A 22858-nucleotide genomic window follows, 5' to 3' on the forward strand; every position below is an offset into this window, starting at 1 on the left:
GGCTGATTCTTAACCACTGTGCTACCAGGGAAGTCCCAAGATCATGTTTTTGTTTTTGTTTTTTTTATAATTTGCCTGTTATTACAAGCAGCACTCAGGGCTGCTGCATTTGCCCCACAGGCCATGTATGCCAACTCCAAGGGGCGCCATTCACATAGATTTCAATGTGAGTGGTGCTCTCTGGGGCTCTACAAAGCTCCATTACAGAAAGCTGCACATTTTAAAAATGGACAGCATATCCTTTAAACCCAATTTAGGATATTATCACTGTTTTGAATAAACAAATAGCACTTCTGATGTAGAAGCAAAAGTGATGGTGTTTGACATCTGAGTGGTACCATGAGCACTTATTTTAACTTCATCAATGTGCTGAAAATGGAAAGAAAATGGCAAACTTGGAATTCAAAAATTAAAAGTGAACACAGTGACATTCTAGTGGAGGGAAAAGGAAAAATTTTTTCAATAGGTGGTGCTAGGTCAACTGGGTATCCATATAGAAAAAGAAAAAAAGGGACTTCCCTGGTGGTGCAGGGTATCCAAATGGCCAACAAGCATACGGGAAGGGCCGCAGCTTCATTAGTCATCAAGGAAATGCAAATTAAAACCAAAATACAATGTCATTACAACCTCCAAAGGTGAAAATTAAAAAAGAAGAAAAGTACAAATGTTGACAAAGATGTGAAGCTACTGGAACTCTCATATGTCACTGGTGGAAGAGGAAAAGTCTGACAGTAATCATTAAAGGTGAACATGACCCAGCAATTCTACTGCCAGTTACACAGAGAGAAATCATATAATGTAAAAGATGGCTATCAAATAATGAGACTAGTTATAACTCCATATATGAAAAGAACTCGTTATAGTAAACACGCTGTGTGTATACATGTATTTTGTGTATCTTCCAATTTCATTTCCAGTGGCTTTTTAAATTGAAAATTGAAATACATAGTTTTAACTTGTCTTCTCCTTTTAAACAAAGTAAGCTTAAAACAAACCAATCTTATACTTAAACATAGACCATGCAATAAATATCATCAAGATGGTGAAAGTATGCCCCCAGATAGTCTGTATCAATGAAGCAGTTTTCTATTCCAATCTGACACTCATAAAAATACTAATTAAATTTCAAAATAAAAATACAAGATACAATAATGAAAGGCAGATTATAAGATATTGTCCCTATCTAGATAGTGTCCCTAGACTGGCACTATGAGTCCACAAAAACATGTACTTAAGGAATTTATATAACCTTACATGGCTAAGCACCTCCAGTCTAGTTCAGATTTCTATATCGAACTAGACACAAAGAAAAGTACTGAGAGGCCTGAAACTGAATTTTAAATTGGCACAGATGGCATGTTTATAACATCCCCACAATATGCTGAGTGTTCTCCATAAAACCAAACTAGACACAGTCCCTGCCTCTAGGGGACTTAAAATCTAAAAGTAGATGAGGCAGCCTAATTCAAAGAAAGTAAACAAATAAAAGGAAACAAAGAAGGGAATGTAAGAGCAGAGAGGCCTGCATTAATCTCTCAGCTCCCCGAAGGGTAACAGGCCAATCTGAACAGTGGAGAAGGAAAGCTAACAAGTCAGTTTCCTTATTTACCATCATACTTAATATGACACTGTGCAGTAAATATTCTCTAAAAAATTGTGCTGACCAGACTGAAAATGCTTTGTTGTTCTCTAGTTTCAACATTCAGAAAGTCTAAATCTCCATAATAGATGTAATATATACCCCACTGGGTGTGTGTAAAGGACATTAAACAGCCCATGCATAGTGACTGATTTACAGTCCAAAATCTAAATTACTGAATCCAAAGCACATGAAAGCATTATTTCAAAAATCCTGGCTCAACAGGCAATTAATTAATGTGACACAACCATCTTTATATCAACACTTCTAAAACAAGACAGTGATTCTTACTGGATTGCATTTTTTATGTTGTCTCTAAAGGGATATATGAGCTATAATTGGTTTGTCTGTAAACAAACACTTCATGGGCTTATAATTCAGACTCTGATCTCCTTATCCAGTTGACTAGAGCTATTTCAATAGGGAGATGTCAAACAATTCTCAGAAATGTCTCTGAATACAGAACCCCTCTAAACACTTGAATTAAAATATCTTTATTTTTGGGCTTCCCTGGTGGCGCAGTGGTTGAGAGTCCGCCTGCCAATGCAGGAGACGCGGGTTCGTGCCCCGGTCCGGGAAGATCCCACATGCCGCGGAGCGGCTGCGCCTGTGAGCCATGGCCGCTGAGCCTGCGCGTCCGGAGCCTGTGCTCCGCGACGGGAGAGGCCACAGCGGTGAGAGGCCCGCATACCGCAAAAAAAAAAAAAAAAAAAAAATCTTTATTTTAAACTGTGAAGATTCTTTCCTGAAGACTTCAAAATGCTGATGACATCCAATTAATTAAGTTATAGGAACCAAATTCACTTCAGTAAACTGGTCCTGGCTGCTTCGCTGTCTCTTTGGATCAGGTATCTCTGGCAAAGGCTGTTTATTAAAAATAATGATGATAATGCAGCCAAATTCCACACAAAAGGAAGATGATGAAGAAAGCAATGACACTATTGAGTTTGCCACATCAAAGTAATATTTATTAAATTTGAACTATAAAGAGCACAATTTAGAATAAATGTTTGAGGTCAGGTTAGGGACATTATCTACCCAATATCTCAGATCTGAAACCACTTTCCCCCATGCTCTCTAGAGCAACCATAATATGACTTTCAATTTCCCAAAATGCTACCTTGCCTGTAATTTAAAACATGGCTTCCTTTTAAAGGGAAGACTCAACAACCTCCCTTTATATGTAATATTTCCATCATAGGAATTACATAAATAAAAATATATTTTGGACAAATACAAGGTATCCCAGTAAAAAAATGTATTTGAATCTACTTTATGAAGTATTATGGTAAAAATGCACTTATTCCAGGAACCCAAACTCTAAACCTTGAGATCACCATGATTCCTTCTTCCCTTCACACCCCATCGTCTACACGAATCAGTACCAAGTTGTTTAGATTCTCCTTTAGTCCAGATCCTCCCACTGAAAGGGTTCTAGAAGGAGGCCCATCCTATAGAAAAACTGAGGTCCAAAGGGCAGAAGAGTTGGAGAAAAGCCAGAGGAGAGACATTTCAGGATAAGAAGCCAAAGGTTTGAACCAGGGAGACACTATTAAAGAACTGGTCAGTAGATGGAGGGGTCTGAAGAGACTGCCCAGATTACTGAGCCTTAGAGATTTGACTTGAAAGGCCAAGCAGGGGGAGGTACGGTGGGTCAGACCAATTCAAAAAGGCCAGGTGGTACAAACACCCACAATTTTCCTCACATACTCCCTTTTCCAAATGCCCTCTGCCACCAGGATGGCTCAGACCCTCCTGGACCTCATTTGAACAAGTGTAATGCTGTCTTAACTAACCTGCTGTCCTCCTACTTCTCTACCAACACACTGTGGTCAAAATCATCTTCTTGAAGTACCATGTCAAACCCTTTCAATGTTTTTCCATTAGCCTTAATAGAAGATTTATAAATCCTTAAAATGGTTTCCAGGATCTGACTGCTCTCTAGCCCCACACTTTCCCCCAACATTCTCTGCACCAGTCACAGTGACTTTCAATTCCCCAAAATGCTGTCTTGTCTCTAGTTTCAAACATGACTTCCTTTTAGATAGAAGACTCCTAATCACCACCCCCCTCAACTTTCACTTTCATGTCTCATCTTAAACATCATTTCCTTAGGGCGGCTTTCCTTGAACCCTCCAAAGGGTCCCTGCTATATTCCCATGGCACTCTTGTACTTCCCTTTTCGTGATGTACTACAAATCTATAACTACAAACAGTAAAGAATCTTGTGTTCTATGAGGGCAAGAATGTATACCTAGCAATAGGATTAAGAATGTTTCTTCTTTACTCAAAAATCTTCAATGGCATCCCCCAACTCCTGCATTAAGTACACATTTGTCAGCATGAGTCTTCAAGGCCCTCCACAGTATGAACTTTTATGGTCTAATATTTTCTGAATGCTTCCCAAAAGCATGATTATCTGTTCCCTTCCAAATAAGCCATGTACTTTCCAGTGCCTTCATTTCTGTAGCTTCCTCTATGGACCTAGCTTCCCTGTCTTAAAAAATGCTATTCTTCCAAATATGCCATTCTTCCAAACCTATATCCAATTCCACCTTTTCCGTATAATTTTTCCTAATTTCCCCAAAATATATTTGGCCTCTCCCACCTTTGACTCCCCTCCTGCTCAAATGTTGTATTTTCCTTATGGTACTTTCCTAAGTCTACCTAGTTGTTATGGTACATCTCATATCCTTACTAGTTTAAAATTTCTTAGATAATGTTGGTTATACCTTGCTTTTCCATATATCTCCTTATCACATTTTGTATATGCCTTATATACATAAGGTGCTCTATAAGTGCATTAACTTGAATCTAAAAAATCTACTACATGTAAAGCAGTTGTGTAAGGCAGCTGTCTAAATATGTGGATAAAATAATCTTTTAAGTACAAAAGATACCTTTGAAACAGATGGATGCTAAATGGAATTAGAAAAGCTCATTATGTTACCCATACAAAAACAGAAATACATCTTATTTGCATCTCAAATAAATGCTCTTTAATCAAAAAGTAATATATCTTTAGAGACTCATTCATCTTATATTATACATTAAGATGCCCACATTTATTTCAATACTGACAATTTAAAATAAATATAATTTTAACTCAAGTTTCATGCAGCAGTAGAGCACAGTGTCACTGCTCAATATTTATTTTTGTGACCATTTTTGCTGTTTGCTGGACAAAAGGAAAACAGCAAATAACATTATTTAGATGTGCTTAAGATTGTAAGTCAGAAAAGACCACAGAAGTTATCTAGTTCAACTAATTATATTTCTAGATAAAGAAAATAAAGACTATGAGTTTCTTGGCCAAGGTCACAAAGCCAAAGCCAGGACACAGGCTCAGACCATCTGACTTCCACTCCAGCACTCCTCCCACTCCAAAACAATACTCACCTCAAGGCTGTAATAACTAGAGCACATTATTTTCAGTTGACATTGGAGCCAACAATACTCCAGTACTGAATGAAGGACATCTGCACATTTTCAGTCATGCTCAAGAGAAACAAAAGTGTGACAAATGAAGAAATGAAAAGGAATGCTTATTATATTTTCCCAGGAGCCTTCTTTCTTATAAATGGTTAGAAATGAACACTACTTCACAAGCTTTGAGAGGGTCTGTGTTCAAAGACACTCTGAAAGGCGAGAAAAACATGATAGGAAATTACATACACAATAGAATTTTGACACACGATGGAACATGCAACACAACATTTTAAATGCTACATTATCTAAAGTTACTATTTATTTCATAGTAACCAAGAAAGATGGTGCTTCAGGGAAAAAGAAAAAAGGTAGCAGCCTATTTCTCAAAACCCACTTAAAACACAAACCTATCTACCAATATGTACTAAATATTTACCTTCTTACAGTTCTATCCCTAATAACTGGCACATAGTAGGTACTTAATAAGTATTTTCATAATAAAGTAATTAATCTCTCTTAGTATCACCCAGTACTATTCTTGAATACTGCAGTTGTACATCAGTGACTATAAAATGCTGCTACTTGTAGCAGAAAACAATGAGCATTGACAGTTTGTATCAAACAGAAACGTTCTAAGACTAGCACATTTTACAATGTGTGTGAATCTATATCTGTGTATGTGTGCTTGTATGTATGTATATAGGTTCATTTGTTTTCTCTCTATATACATATGTACACATATATGTATATGACATGTATTTTTGACAATAGTGATTTTACCTAAAGATCTTATGCTATGGGACAGTGATTTTCAAACTTTCCTTACAGCAAGTCATAGTAAGAAAAACATTATATACCACAACCTAGTACACATAACACATACACGCACAGGAATACATATACATAACTAAAACAAAGATTTCATGAAACAACACCATTACTATACCCAAAGCACTAATGTTTTCTATTCCATTTTTTAAAATGCAGTTTGTGTCCCCCTAAACTGATTTTGTCACCCCTGCTCTGAAAGCTCATAAAAGTACGAGAAGACACTAAAACATTGGCAAGGTGTAAATGTCTTAGTTTGGCATTCATTACTTAAACATAGCCTAGGCTGTACAGACACCAAACGGACACTGGCAAAATGAAGACAAGAAATTATTGAACATTGTTCATTGAAAAGCTATGCTGAAAACCGGAAGGACGTTATCATTGTGTAAGTAAAAAATAGAGACCACATTCTGGGCCATAAAACAAGCCTCAAAAATTTTAAAGGAGTCAATAATAGATATTCTGATCACAATGGAATTAAATTAGAAATCAATAACAGAAAGCTCTCTAAAATCCCAATTATTTAGGAAATAAATAATATATTTTTAAATAACTCAAGAATCGAAAAAGAAAACAAAAGGGAAATTAGAAAATATTTTCAACTAAATGAAGATGAAAATACAACACATCAAAACCTGGGGGAAGCAAAAACACCAGCAAGAGTTTTACTAGTTTATGGGACTTCCCTGGTGGCGCAGTGGTTAACAATCCACCTGCCAATGTAGGGAACACAGGTTCCTGGTCCAGGAAGATACCACATGCCATGGAGCAACTAAGCCCGTGTGCCACAACTACTGAGCCCGTGTGCTGCAACTACTGAAGCCCGCGTGCTCCAGGGTCCGGTGCCGCAACAAGAGAAGCCACCGCGGTAAGAAGCTTGTGCACTGCAACGAAGAGCAGCCCCAGCTCGCTTCAACTAGAAAAAGCCCACCCACAGCAATGAAGACCCAACTCAGCCAATAATTAATTTATTTATTTAAAAAAACAGTTCAATCAACATACATTAAAAATAAATAAATTAAAGAAAAAAAAGAGTTTTACTGGTTTAGAGAGAACAATGAGCCCAGGCCACCAAGTCTGCTGGGTTACCTCTAGAGCAATCCAAACTACTCACAAAAGGAGGGTGGCCACCTGGAGTGAGAACCATCAGGTTAATTTTACTGCGAACAAAGTTTAAGGTGAACAAACCCCCCACCTCACCCCAGTTAAAAAGGCTTTCCTAAATCTGAAAGACTAGGAATCTAATAACAATCTGCTGTCAGTGAAGGAGAAGAGCCACGCAAACAGGGATAATATGAATACAGAACAGTGGGGGAAACATCCAGAAAGAGGAAAGACAGGAAGCTGCAGAGCATAGTGTGATCCAACGGGCAGTGCTAGATGGAGTTTTTCAGGATGGTTTCTTCCCCATACTACGGACAACTCCTGGAACATAGGAGCCTCGTACTACTGTCTAATGTATGTAACTGAACCTTCACAGATTCATCCCAAGACCAAATTAAATGCAGAAAAAACCCCTCAGCTTCTCAGAGGCCATCTAGATCAAAGCAGGCCAGAATCAGAACCTGTTTGGCCTTCATTTGTTCTGAGGTGGTCTGTGGACCCCTCCAATCCTGAAACCCTGCAAATCTGGGTTATATTATATATTCCAGTATTTTTTAATCCAGCATACAGGGTTAAGAGGAGAGAGGACAAGTATCTCAATACTTAATTTTTTAATTACACATAGCATCAGTTTACCCACTTTTTAAAAAAGGGGTGGGGGGAGCTAATACATTACAGACAACCATTAACTCAGTTTGATGCAAAGTATTAGGCTGATCATTTTGATTAGCGGTGCTCATTAAATACATTTCCTACATGTATTTCAGGGAACTAAAATGAATAAGGATGCTATTCTGCTTTGCTGGAAGTGATCCCACATCCTGCTAGGTTTGGTTTTTATAACATGTGCCTGGCTTCCTAAAGCAGGCATAAACAGCCTTATTAGATCTATGCTATTTATTTCCACAGAGAAGAAACCTCAGAACTTTTAAACTAGGATAGGTTATCTAATCTTTTTACACCTTGGTTGTGATAAAGGAAGAAAAATATATGATCTTGGCGGCAAAAGGAAGACTGAATTTAATTACAAAGATTTAAATGCAGAAAAATGCATACAGTGGCTTTTTAGAAAAAGAACACTTTCTTCCTTTCATCTCGAGGCAAACCATTTATCTAACAAGAAGCATGAATAGTGTGTTCTTTTTAAAATGTTTTTAGAAGTCATATCCTTTTTTACTGAAGGAACCTGGAGTCTTAGACTTAATCTTGTAATCTGAAAGTCTTTCTAATATATCTGTGTAATCTGAACTGTTGACTACTATTCAAAGCCATTATAGGAACTAAATAGCTAGATCAATTCGTAAACCATTTTCTCAAATGAAAACCTCACAATGAAATGATACTTTTGACAGAACATTTATGAATTACACCAATTTTTCTAAATCCTTTTGGAGGAGAAACATTTTAAGTGATGGAATAAAGATGAACAAAGTTACATTATTCTTTTACCATGTTAACCGGTCTAGTGCACATTACCTCAGAGCAAAAACTTATAATGCATAATCAACAAGCTGAGTGATGCATCAGTGAAAATGATTAAATATGCCAAGGTCTTAATTATAATACCACATTACATTTGTACAGAATATTCCAGTTTGCACAACACTTACATCCATAAACTCATTTGACTCTATGTCCTTCAGTTTAAGTACAATAGATAGAAGATGTGAGTCTACCTGGATATACTGAAATAGTTAAAAGCAGGGACTCTGGAGCCAACTGTCTGGTTTGGGCTCTTAGTGCTGCCACTTACAATTACAAAATGTGATTCTGAGTACATTACTCAACATCTTTATGCCTTAGTTTTATCATCTGTAAAATGGGGATAATAATCGTTTCTACCTCTTGGGCCCACTAATGATTAAATCAATTAATATATGTCAAGCACTTAATACAGTATCTAGCACAGAGGAACCATTATATATTATACATGCTGGTTGTACTTAGCAGCAGCTGTATGGATAGGGAAACAAGCTGGTAAGTCACAGAGCCAGGAACAGAAACCAGAGCTTCTTCTCCCATCTGATGCTCCATCCACAAAGGGCTGGGTTTTTTTTTCTGTTTGTTTTTTTGAAGTATCCTAAGGTTTTCTAGACTGACATAAAATAGTTTAATGCGGAAGTGTACAAATCAAAAAATTCAACAGTTCAGAATACTTATAAAGTATTTTAATTTATATATACATTTTAAGTTAAATTGATTATTAAAAATACAAATATTCCATTTTGGCAGCAGAACTATATACTGAGGAATAGTCATCTGTGTTGCTATATTTGCAAAATAAAACTCAAATCTAGACGGAAATATACTAAGATGATAACTGTGTTAGAATTTCCTTTCTTTTTTTTTCCCTTTCTGGTTTTCAAGACATTCAGTATTGTGATATAACATTCATAATTAAAAAAAATTATTTCCAGGGACTTCCCTGATGGCGCAGTGGTTAAGAATCTGTCTGCCAACACAGGGGACATGGGTTCGAGCCCTGGTCCGGGAAGATCCCACATGCCACGTAGCAACTAAGACCGTGCACCACAACTATTGAGCCTGCACTCTAGAGCCTGCGAGGCACGACTACTTAAGCCCATGCGCCTAGAGCCCATGCTCCACAACAAGAGAAGCCACCACAATGAGAAGGCCACGTGCCCAACAAAGAGTAGCCCCCGCTCGCCGCAACTAGAGAAAGCCCACGTGCAGCAATGAAGACCCAATGCAGCCAAAAATTAATTAATTAATTTAAAAAATGATTTCCAAAAAAAGTTTACCAAGGTATGAAAACAGTATTCATAGAATAAACACTTCAAAATTAATTCTAGAAAATAATAAATGTCCAGCTGAAAAACTGCCCTCTTTTTTCAGACATGTTTTAGGGGATCTTTCCTCAGACTTTGTTCAAATTTTTTCCCTTTAGTGATTCAGGTGACTGTGACAACATCTTCCATTGTGTCTAAAAATAGGGCATGGGTGTGTAAATTTATGAGCCGAAATGCAAAACTGGCATTGGATGTCTAAATCAGAGTATTAAATCATTTAGCATACTCTAGCATAAAAATATATTCTGAGCACTCATATCCACATGCTTTGTATATTCATACAATTTTAATTCAACTATCTTTAATCTTTTCAGACGAAGTGAAGTTATGAACTTTTAAAAACATGCCAAATCACTTAAGATATTAACCTGGACAAAGCACTCCACTCCAAACCTCAAGCTCCTTCTCTAATAAGGAGAGTAGACTAGAATGTCAGTCGGTTGTTCACAACCTTCTTTCCACCCCAGCGCATCTGTGGGATTCAACATCTCTCCATTTACAGCAGTGGGGACAGTCTGAAAATGTCCCACAGGTGATTCTGATACACTACCTTATAACAGGAGTCCCCAGCCCCCAGGGGCGGACTGGATACTGGTCCATGGCCTGTTAGGAACCGGGCTGCACAGCAGGAGGTGAGCAGTGGGCCAGCGAGCGAAGCTTCATCTGCGGCTCCCCATCGCTCGCATTACAGCCTGAACCATCCCCCCCATCGCTCGCATTACCACCCCCCATAGAAAAACTGTCTTCCACAAAACCGGTCCCTGGTGCCAAAAAGGTTGGGGACCACTGTCTGTAAGCTATTCCCCTGCCCTCCACCCCACTCCACTCCTGCAGAGTTCTTTAAGGTTCTGCACAGTTCTAAAGCTTGCCACTGTAGGTACACGAAAATCACAACCCAATGACCTGGAAGGTACCTGACAGTGTTACTTTATTACATTTTAAAAGAAAGGCCGAAAGTTAATTATGCGTATTCTTTTGTTGAAGCACGCAAGATTCAAAAAGAATCTGTAAACTGATGATATCAAAGACAGCTTTTAACTTAACTGTTCATATGGCAAACAGCACAGCTCCCCTGGAATTTGCTTCTAGTCAAGGAGGTAGGTAAAGAAAAAGGAAAAGTGGGGAATCAAATAAAATGCCTCCTGAAGTTGAAAGAATGGCTGGAAAAGAGATTTGTACAAGTTAACTTTTCTGATAACAGAGAAGAAAAGCCAAAGACTGATATGCAGAGATGAGATATTATGTGATCCCAAATTTTTCTTTTTTTTTTTACAGACAACTCTGTTATAAACTAATAATAACCAATAGCTACTAAAAATATGATTTTCATATATGCCATATTATAAATATAAGCCAAATATATTGGCTTAGCATGGTGATTGATAATTGCCCAGTATATCTACAAATAGTGTCGATTTTCTTTGAATGCTTACTTACTGTGGACAAATTCTACGGTATTTAAAAGCTACTGGATGTGCGAAGTCTTGTGAAAAATTCTCACAACTAGGGAAGAAGGAAATGGAATCTTAAGACTTCCTTGCAAAAATGTGTTTACCTCAAATGTGAGCCAACATTACATCATCATTAATAAGTACACAAGACATGGCAAAGATGCTGAGTGTGGCTTCAAAATTAGTATTTTCTACATGAAAAAAATGTGTAATTGCATTATCTTCAAATCAGAAAACACATTAATCAATAAATGCTGATGATTAGCTATGTGTATTGTAGTGAGAGGAACCTTAAAAGGCACAAAAAAATAACAGTATTTCACAGATTTAGTATTTGACCTCTCCCCCACCCCCGGCAAACCGGCTGGGTCTGAAAGTTGCTGTCCTCTGTACCAGAAGATGACACCAAGGGTAACTGAGAATACAATGTATACATCTCTATCACTGCTCTGTGGATTCATGCCTGAAAAAGTTGACACAAATTTTTGGTAGGATTTCTTTTGAAATTCTTTGCAAAACATGCTGTCCACTGTTGGCTTAACTTGCTGAACGCACTACCCATTAAAAAAAACAAATTCTCAGTGTTCTCCACATGAACCATAACAGTAAAAACCTAAAACTTGTGTCAGTGAACAGACGTGATAACCCAAAAAGAAATAAAAGTGAAGAGAAAGAAAATGCCCCAACCTCAGTTTTGTAAGATGTTCACATTAGAAACTGTAGCAATAAACATTATGCAAGAGAAGATAATTCCTAACACTGAGTTGGGATGGATAAATATTTGTTTAATGAACATACACATTTCTTCCTCATTCTATAGCCATGTGTCAAAGCATCAAACAATTTAATTTGTGGCAGTTTCTGTTGTGTCACAAACTTTACATATAAGTTTATCACAAGGGGGAAAAAAACCTGCTTGGCTTGACTCACGATGAATCACAGCCAAGAGGTCATCTTGTTGTGTATCAGCAACTATGTTTTCACTACAGCTATGTGACCTAAAGTGGCAGCAGGAGAGGCACCAAAATAGAAGAGGCAGGAGGTTTCTCCTGGTTTCTCGGCCCCAAAAGAGCTTTTCCACCCCATTCGGGCATCTGAGCAACAGCCAACCGCAGAGGAGAGAAAGAACAAACCCAACAGCTCCGCGGAGGAAGGCTGCAGGCCCAGGCCCTCCCGGGAGCCCGGGGAGGCAAGCACATAAAGAGGACGGGCTTAAGAAACAGCGTGGAGAAAGCAGCATGACAAGGGCCAAAACTAGCCGGTGTAGGGCAAAATCCAGCAGTGACCGAGCAGCACAGACTGCGGGATGGTCTGGAGACCAAGGAGGCTCTCCAGCCCGGGCTCGGGGCTCAGCTCCGGCGCGAGCGCACAGCGGGCCCCCTGCCTCCAACAAACCTCCAGCACACGGGACCTACCGCTGCTCCCACCTCACCTGTCGGGTGCCCGCTGGCCCCGCCGGCGTCTCTGGCCCCCGGTCCCCGCCCCGGCCCATCCTCCCTTGACGTTCCCTCGCGGCGCGTCTCTAGGGGCCACCGCCGGGGTCAGCGTGGGCAGGGGGCCGAAGCCCGCCCCGCCGCCCCAGGCCTGGCCCCGGCACTCACTTTCTGAATCCGCTTCAGCGCCATGGGTCAGGGAGGGCGGCTGGGATACCGGCCGGCTGGGGTCGGCTGCGGGGCTCGGGGGCGTGGGGTCGTCGCGGGCCCGGCTCGCCGGCTCCTCGGCTGGCTCAGCCGGGTGAATCCCCAGCTCGCCGCTCTCTGGCTCGCTCTGGGTGCCGATGCCTGTTCCTAGGGCGCCCGAGCGCGAGTGTGCGCGAGTATGCGGGCGGGGACGCCGGCGAGACTCTTTTGTTTCCGCTTTTGCTTCTGGGAAGGAGCCTGCGCCCGCCCCGCCCCGCCAGGCACACTGGGAAGTGTAGTTTCTGCGCCCTGCTCGGCCGCCGCCCCGGGCCGGGCTGGTTACTCACCGCTGACCTCGACCCACAGCGTGGGCTCAGAGCTGCCGGCTCTGGAGTTGGTCCCTGCAATTGGATTTTGATCAAGGTACTGAACCTGGAGTTCCCAATCTGTAAAATGAGGATAACAAATTAGCTCGAAAAACATGTACCGGATTCGAATATGTGCTACAGCTCGTCTTGTTATTTTTACCTTTACAGATTTCACTGTTCTCAAATACATGAATTGCCTAAATTTCTCACACATGCACAGATTCATTCCAGTTATGACGCCTTACTTACCTCCTTAGTTTCTGTTTCAAAAGGCGCCTCTTCTGTCCGACGCTAATCTCGCATGCCTGCTCCTCTTTGGAACTGTGAATTCTGAGCTTCGTCCTCACTCTTGTCTCCTTTTCCGTTGGCAGTACAATGCCTGCTCAATCCACATAGTCTGCTCGCACTCCTCACTCCCCCAATTCTTATGAACTTGTGTGCTCATTAAAACTTGCCTTCTGCTTTCAGCAGCAGAATTCGGTTTTCACCAAAGTTGAGCCTGAGCTTCTAATTCCCGAATCCAATTCACTCCTTTTCCTCTGTGATGTTTTTGACCCATTTGATTGCTGGCTACCCTTTCGCTTTTCAAAACGCTCACCGCCTCCCGCTTCCGGAGCACCAGGGTGGTTGGCTCTTCTACTTCTCTGACTTACTCTTTTCTGTTACCAGCTCCTCTTCTCAAGAGTTAGAGTGCCCTGGAGTTCCAATCCCTGATCTCTCACCATCACTATCTTCCTAGAAAGTAGACTTCGTGTCCTCCCATGTCCTGGGAGGCCACCCAGCATGGCTGGAGGAGCTTGGGCTTCGTAGATTGACCCCCTATCCTGGAGTGGAATCCCAACTCTGACCCCTACCACTGTGTGACCGTGTAGCTACATAAACTCTCTAAGCCTCAGTTTCCTCATGTCCAAAGCGATAATAATCTCTAGATATGTTATTGTAAGAATTCACTGATATTAATGTAATGTGCCAAACACAGTACCTAATATGCTGTGCTGTATAACAATTAATTCCTTATTTGTTTTTATCTATATGATGATGCCTTTAAAATCTGTCTTTCCAACCAAACTGTCACCCCAGTTTCAGCCTTTTATGTCCAAAAGTCTACTGGACATGTGCAACTTCCTCCCCTGTGGCCAGGAATCAGAATGTGTTACCAGGTGAGGGCTGAAGGGAAAGCTTTTCAGGAAGTCCAGAACAATAGCTACCATAGCATTCTAAAGGCTTACAAAGAGCAAGGAGCAAAAATCCATTCATGTAACTTAAAAGAAAATGTCTAGGGAAATAGGATCGTGAAAGAATGGTAGAAATAATTAATGGAATCTGAAACTTTATTTAGAAGCCTGTCATTCCCCCTCCCCGCCCTCCCACCCAAAATAAACAAAAACTAAAACTGGTCTGGAGCCTGGCTACTCTCTTACTTTCCTTTTCCTGAGGTCTCGCTTCTCTCTGCACGCTGGCCTGCCCTCCTTTTTCCAGCTCCCGCCTTAACTTCTCTTGTACAAGGCATGAGCTCCCACCACCCTTAGCCCACTTTTTGACACTCTTCAAGCAACTGCTCCTGCTGCTAAATGGCCAAGCCTTTTGGTACTCCCTATTTATCTCCCTAAAAGGAAGAATTCCATTGACACAACTCATCTTTTTACTCCAGGCTATACATTTTCAGCTAGTGAGCAAAGTATATGTAGATTGACTTGGGTTAGTTGGCCACCCATGGTCAAATCAGCTGTGGGAAGTTTGAAGTACTGTGGGGCAAAGAGGTTTCTGAAACACACCAGCAAAGTCATATCATCCTGTAGAGAGGTGTATTGGGGCCAGCTTGATGCACCATCTTTGTGCTCCAGAAAGTGGGGCCCTACCCCAAACATTGCTCTTCTTTTTTATAGGGCAAGCATGAGAGTGTCCTTGTAAATAGGGGAGAAATAGTCTGAGCTTGGGCATCAGCTGCTTTGGGGAGTTGCATTCCCAAGCTGATAGCATTTGGATAGTATCATGTAGGAAGTGAGGCCATGCTTAGCTGCTCCCACTACAGGGAAGCACTAGTTGCAGGTAGCTCATTACCAGGAAGCCCAGAAAAAAACCTCCAGGGTCATTAAGTGGACAGTCCTGATAGGACAGTCCATCATCACTCCGTAGATAACAAAAACACACACTTAACGCAGAGGCTACAATCAGGGCAATTTCATTCAAAAGGCCCGGACACTGGCATTAGTTTCTCCCTCTTCCAGGTTATCCTACATACTCCTAGAAGACGCAGTAGTCAAATCACTCCATTGCTTAAAAACCTCTATTGGTTTGTATCATGGAAGTCCAATGCCTCAGCTTACTGCAAAATACCCATCCCAATTTGTCCCTAAATGCCTCCTTTCCGACTTTAGCTCACACATTATAGTTAATTAATGTCACGTGTCTTTGCACAATGCATTCTCTCTGCATAGAACGACCTCCCACCCTGCACCTGACAAACCCAACTCAAATGATACAGACTTTGTGGGAGGGATTGCGCTTCTTTCAGAAACTCATATTTGAGGATATGGAGCAGCCATTCTCAGCACTTGGAATACAGAATGGTCGCTGGATGATGTTAATCAGGAAAAAGAATGGTCCAGGGGAAGAAGTTCAATTAAGTAATTAAGACATTTGGAGAAGTCTGGAGAGGTTCGCTGACCAAGTAAAAGAGGTGACTGAAGAGCTTCTTGGGACTAGGTGGAGTGTGCTGAGTCTTTGACAGACTCAAAGCAACCATCTGGGCAGTTTATGAAGACCCTGGAGAAACTGACACACTGATCTGGCCAGAAATTTTCAGAGTAGAGTGAAAAGGAAGGGTTCGATGAAAAGATTCAGGCATTCCTGGTGAGTGTGGCATGATGGAGCAGGGCATGTGTCAGGACTCTGGAGTCTGTAGTCGCTGAACTTGGCCCTGGCTGAGTGAGGTGAGCAGAGAGGCCACCCTGCTAGGAATACCGTCACCAGCTCTACTCTCTCTGGAACAGAAGTTACCTGTTTCTCAGGTACTGCTGGGAACAGTCACTGATAGCCAGTTTTGCTTCTCTTCCACCTGTTCTCTATATAAACATGTTTGTCTTTGCAACTATAAGAGCTCCTTTTGGTTTTCTCTCTGTGCCTCTTTGTGGCTGTGCTGTCAAAAGCCTTCGTAGAGGGCCTCCCCACTCAAATGCTCCCAGTTCTTTTGAGCTGTGGGTGCTTTTTGGGGCTGATGAGAGCTCTCATTTGTCCTGGGACAGTTCTGAGCATATAGGCCACCATGGTCTTCAGATACAGGAGGGCCTTTTCCCCTTTGATTCTACTGTCCCATAACTGTAAAACCAGAATCACCAGGGGTCAAAACCCAGTCAGGAGAGTTGGGACGGCTCAGAACAGGTGTTTGGCACACATGTAGTTCAAGCATTCTTCCTTTTAAAGTATTTCCAGAATAGCTGTCTGGCTTGTTTGCTCACAGATTCTAACCTTACCCCCCCCCCACTAACTCTGTCCAGCTACCCGCCGGAAGATTCAAGGGGACCATTCCCAGGCTGGGGCCTGTGTGTGAAGCATGAATTTCCTTGTCCCCAAGGAAATCTCCATAGGGTTAGAACCCAGTGTTGAGGTAGCTTCTGCTTGAAACTAGGCCAGAACCATGGTTTAAGAAGGGCACAGAGCAGACAGCCTCAAAGGTTGTGCAACCAACCATAAACTTTTCAGGAGGTACTTCCCTTAAGGGCGTTTTCTGTTATGTGTATCCTTCTAGGGCCTACATTTCCTTCAAAAGTGTTTCTGTCTATTTTGTAGCCTATTTTTTAAACGGTTAATTAAAACCAATTTCGAGCACTGAACAGCAAGCAGAATGTTTGAACATTTTTTGGTTTCTGTTTGTTTGATGAGGTATGAGAAGGAAACGCCTTCTGTGGTTCCAGTCATAATCTATTTTAATAAAGTTTTGAGCAGCCCTGGTGTATTAGGTAGGACTCTCCAGAGAAACAGAACCAATAGGGTATACAGTACATAGATATGTAGGAGGAGATTATTATGAGGATTGGCTTACATGGTTACGGAGGCTGAAATATGCCATGATATGGCGCCTGCAAGCTGGAGAACCAGGAAAGCCTGTGGTGACATTCAGTCCAAGTCCGAAGGTCTGAAAACTAGGGAAGCCTATGATGTAACTTCCAGTCTGAGGCCAAAGGCCTGAGAAAGAGAAGGGAAAGAGGGGGATGCTGGTGTAAGTCCTGGAGTCTCAAGGCCCCCAAACCCGGGGCTCCTGTGTCCTCCTATGTGCAAGGGCAGGAGAAAATGGATATCCAAGCTCGAGAAGAGAGGGAGAGAATTTGCCCTTCCCCAGCCTTTTCGTTCTATTTGGGCCCTCAACGGATTGGATGACACCCGCCCACATTGAGGAGGGTGGATCTTCTTTACTCAGTCTAGTGGTCACTGCCACACACACACCCAGCTATCTGGGCCTCCATTAGCCCAGTCAAGTGGACACCTAAAATTAACCACATCTGGGTAGCTAGAACTCTTCTTAAACAGAGCAACTGAGTCATCTCATTCTTTAGCACAGTGCCCAGCAGACGTCCAGTCTGAGGCAGAGTGGTGTTTCACTGAAGTCCCAGAAGTTTGGACTGGGATTGTGGAAGGTAGGACAAGAAGGGGGTGAGGGCAGATGAGTGGTTGAGGCTCTAGGCCTGGCGCCTCTCACCCCCAAAAGTAATTGGAGCAGTTCAGTATGTATCTGTTTTTCTAAACTGTCTTGAGTGGACTTGGGTAAGTTTCCTCATATAAAAGTTGGTTTAATAACACCTACCTCATATAATGAAATGACGTAATGCACTGATGCGCTTAGCACAGTGAGGGGATCATGGCGCTTTTCAGAAAAATGTTATCTGCTATTGTTTGGATTCTACTTTAGAGTTTGTTAGAAGAATGGTTTCTAGTACTTGAAAATCACTCACTTGGCCCTCATTTAGAAAATGTTTTGATAAGTTATATAAATATACATGAATTCGTTTGTATAAATTTTTTTTAAAGAAGTAACAATGACAATACAGCAGTCTCCCCTCATGTTTTCTTCTCTAAAATGAAAAAAAAAAAATTCTGTAAGAAAATGTCACTAATCAACTCGGTTCAAACTTTTAATGTAAAAAAGATTACATCAGGGACTTCCCTGGTGGTCCAGCGGCTAACTCCCAATGCAGGGGGCCCCGGTTCGATCCCTGGTCAGGGAACTAGATCCCACATGCTGCAACTAAAAAGATCCCGGGTGCCGCAACTAAGAGCTGGTGCAGCCAAGTAAGTAAGTAAATAAATAAATATTAAAAAAAAAAAAAAAGATTAAGGCAGTGATAGTCCTAGAGCAGAAAGCTATATGTAGAGAGAATTTTACTCCCTGATTAGATGTGTTCTATTCTTTTGCAGAGTTCTTCCTTCTCAGATCTCTCTTTTTTTTTTTTCTTCTCAATTCCATTTAACAGTTTTCTCCTATGCCAGGAAATCTCTTGCTTCTCCACAAGTATGTTCAGAAACTTAGTTCCTTCATTCTTTGATATGACTTGTCATATTAGGCTATGATATAAATATTCTGGATGGAGCCTTTCAACTCCACCCCCATGCTTCATTGCTCTGAGAATTTTTGCTCTGTTTTACAACAGTTGCACATTTTCCATTTGATATTACCATATAATAGTAAAGACTATTCTTTAGAGGCAATAAATGACTACCCCGCTCTGTAAATTCTCTAAGTAATCCAGGACAGTATATGACAATTTACTGAGAAAGAGGGATGTTAGTAATTTTGCTCCCCAGTTTAAACAATATTAAGCATGTTAATGCTTTAAAAGTTGTTGAACAAGTCTACATGATACAGCCTTTCAGCAAACAAACTCATTCCCAAGTGCCATGAATCATGGCTAGATGTGCTTTTCTGCAAAGCCTAGCAGGATCTAATTATGGGCAGTAAATGCAGAGCCAACTGCATAATCAATTTAAAGCTGCAAGGACTCCAAAAATCAATCTGTCCAAGAAGACCATATATATATGTGTATGTATATATATATGTATATATGTGTGTATGTGTATATATATATATATATATATATATATATATATATACTTCTGCCCTGTGAAAGGCAGGAAGGAGATTACTTCTGATTGCCAAGGGGAGTTTGGTGGTTGGGCTCACCCTGGGCAAAAAGGGATAAAGTATGTGTTCCTAATTCCTTTCTGTACTTTCTCCTTTTCAGAAACTTTCCTCCACAATATACTTCTCCTATCTTCCTTCCTCTTTCCTTCTCTTTTTCCTTCCCTCCCCTGCACCTAGGACTGCAAGAGAGACTTTGCTTAACCCTAAGGTTGATAAATGTAGCACTCCTTAGCCTTTAAAAATCCATGCCTTCTGGACATATACAGACTGCCAAATGTAAAATAGATAGCTAGTGGGAAGCAGCCGCATAGCACAGGGAGATCAGCTCAGTGCTTTGTGACCACCTAGAGGGGTGGGATAGGGAAGGTGGGAGGGAGACACAAGAGGGAGGAGATATGGGGATATATGTATATGTATAGCTGATTCACTTTGTTATACAGCAGAAACTAACACACCATTGTAAAGCAATTATACTCCAATAAAGGTGTTAAAAAAAAAATCCATGCCTTCAACCTTAAAAAAGAAGGAAATCCTGACACATGGAAGAATCTTGAGGACATTATGCTAAGTGAAATAAGCCAGTCACAAAAAGAGAAATACTACGTGATTCCACTTATATGAGGTATCAATTTCATAGAAACAGAAAGTAGAATAGTGGTTTCCAGGGGATAGGGAGCCTAAGAGGCGGGGGGAATGGGGAGTTGTTGTTTAACGCAGCAGTTCCCAACCTTTTTGGCACCAGGGACTGGTTTTGTGGAAGACAAGTTTTCCACAGACGGTGGCAGGGGACGGGGGATGGTTCAGGCTGTAATGCGAGCGATGGGGAGCGATGGGGAGTGACAGATGAAGCTTCGCTCCCTTGCCCACCGCTCACCTCCTGCTGTTCGCCCAGTTCCTAACAGGCCGCGGACCAGACACCTGGTTTAATGAGTATAGAGCACAATGATGTGAATATACTTAACACTACTGAACTGTACTCTTAGAAATAGTTAAGATGATAAGTTTTATGTGTTTTTTTTAACCACAATTTTTTAAAAAGTCTTATTAAAAAGACAGGTGTTGGAGATGGTGGGGACAAACTGGAACTCTTATACAGTGCTGGTGGGAACGTAAAATGGTACAGCCACTTTGGAAAAATATATTGGCAGTTTCTTAACAAAGGCATAAACTTTACCATATGACCCAGCAATTTCATACTTAGGAATCTACCCAGGAGAAATGAAACATATGTCCAAAAAGACGTGTACATAAAAGCATTATTCATAATGGCCAAAAAAATGGACACAGTTCAAATGTCTATCAACTAGTGAATAGATAAACTAAGTGTGGTAGATTCATACAATGGAATATTATTAGGCAATAGAAAGGAACAAACTACTGACACATGCTACAAAATGGCTAAACGTCAGAAACATTATGTGAAGTGAAGAAAGCCATATGCAAAAGATCTACATATTGCATGATTCCATTCATATGAAATTTCCAACGAAGGTAAATTTATAAAGACCAAATAAAGCAGATCAGTGGTTGCCTAGGCTGTGGAGTGCAAGTGGAGATGAACTGTCAATAAGCACAAAGGAACTTTTGGGGGTGAAAGTAATGTTCTAAAACTGGGTGGTGGTGATGGTTGTACTCAGTAAATTCACTAAAAATCACTGAGATGTACATTTTATTTTATTTTATTTTTTAATTTTTAAAAGTATTTATTTATTTATTTGGCTGCACCGGGTCTTAGTTGTGGCAGGCAGGCTCCTTAGTTGCAGCTCGAGAGCTCCTTGGTTGTGGCATGTGAACTCTTAGTTGCGGCATGCATGTGGGAACTAGTTCCCTGACCAGGGATTGAACCAGGCCCCCTTGCATTGGGAGCAAGGAGTCTTATCCACTGCACCACCAGGGAAGTCCCTGAAATGTATATTTTAAATTGGTGAATTATACAGTATATAAAGTATACCTCAATAAGATAAATATTAAAGATAAAAATTATAAACAACAGCATGCCCTGCATCTGGGGAGCCATGTTGGATGTAGATCCTGCAGCCCCATTCAAGCTGCAGGGCAAGTGTTTCCTGGAGCAGAGATGACCTGTCTCAGTGAGCTCTGCCCAACATGAAGGTCTGTGAGCAAGATAAAGCCCTACACATACACAAACCCATGTCACAACAATAAAAATAATATTTCATCTTCCCACAGATTCTAACCTGCCTACTTTCTTGAAGGAAAGAAGTCTATCATGGGGACTTCCCTGGTGGTCCAGTGGCTAAGACTCTGTGCTCCCAATGCAGGGGATCTGGGTTCGATCCCTGGTCAGGGAAATGGATCCCACGTGCCACAACTAAGACCCGGCACAGGCAAATAAATAAATATTAAAAAATAAAAATAAAAAGTCTGTCATGGAAGAATTCCCACCAGTGAACTGCACTTTACACACAATCACCTTTCAGCCTCCTAACAACCCTAGGAGAGAGACTAGTATACTAGAATATAAAACAGCACAGATTGTCAGATATCCCAATCATAAACATTAAAATACAAAAAAGTCTGCCTCTCAGTTAAGGAAATACTTATTAGCCCCATTTTACATATATAGAAACTGAGATTTAAAGAGAAAAAATTATTTCATGAGGTCGCATAACCTGTAAGTAATAGAGCAAATAGCCATGCTGTTAGCCGTGGCCCTTCACTGCCTTCCACTGCACTATAATATGCTTTTTCTAAATGTATATGTTCCTCCAACAAATAACCACCCTGTCTTGAGAACAGTTGATCTCTCAGAGGATGGGATTTGGCATTCACTCTGCCAACCCTTCTGTTACAGACAGAGCAGGTGGGTGACTCACCTCTGGGAGCCAGTCCCTTTTGCACACTTGTCTCTCTGGCTTTTATTTGTGAGAGAACTCCATCCACTGTTGTCCTGAAGAAAAGGGACACACTCTATCATTAGATGATCAGGAAATGCAAGAAATGAGGAGAGATTGAAAATGAGGGAGCAATCCACCTTGTAAGACTTAAAAGTAAAAGGAGTTCAGATGCCTGGGAAATAGTGAAGACAAAACACATTTGACCAGGAGAAAAAGTGTGAGACTTTGGGCAGAGGCCCTTTGTTTGCTAGGAGATAACTGTGCTGTTTTGATGCTTGCCTGTTGGGAAATGGGAGAGGGCTATTGTGTAGAAATGGGAAAGAGAGCCACAGTGTCTGGGTTTTGACAAAAACATCCCATAAAGGTGCACTTACTTAAGTGTCTGCTATTTGGTTAATTTCTTAAGTCTCCCCAGCCCACCACTCTAGTGGGGGATAGGGAAAAACTGAGTCACATCTTAACGTTAACATCCCACCCACCTCAAAACAAAACAAACGTTTGGTGTCTGGCTTGAAGTTTCTTTTGCCTTTGCAAGAAAAGGAGGTGGAATTAGTGTGAATGTAGGTGTTGTAGCTACACAGATGCTGCAGCCTTCATACCTTAAAAAAGAAAA

General features: G+C 41.0%; 1 protein-coding gene across 1 annotated transcript in view; it reads right to left on the reverse strand.

Annotated features, from left to right (window-relative positions):
- The window catches only part of UBE2D1 (ubiquitin conjugating enzyme E2 D1), a 36852-nt gene extending 23763 nt beyond the window's left edge, over nt 1-13089 (reverse strand). The window contains exon 1 of the mRNA XM_082673560.1: nt 12866-13089. Coding sequence (XP_082529686.1) covers nt 12866-12889 — 24 coding nt within the window. The 5' untranslated portion in view covers nt 12890-13089. The remainder of the gene's footprint in view (nt 1-12865) is intronic.
- Nucleotides 13090-22858: the final 9769 nt, after the last annotated feature.

This window comes from Grampus griseus (assembly GCF_964374135.1).
Source record: "Grampus griseus genome assembly, chromosome: 16".
In the NCBI taxonomy this organism is placed as follows: domain Eukaryota; kingdom Metazoa; phylum Chordata; class Mammalia; order Artiodactyla; family Delphinidae; genus Grampus; species Grampus griseus.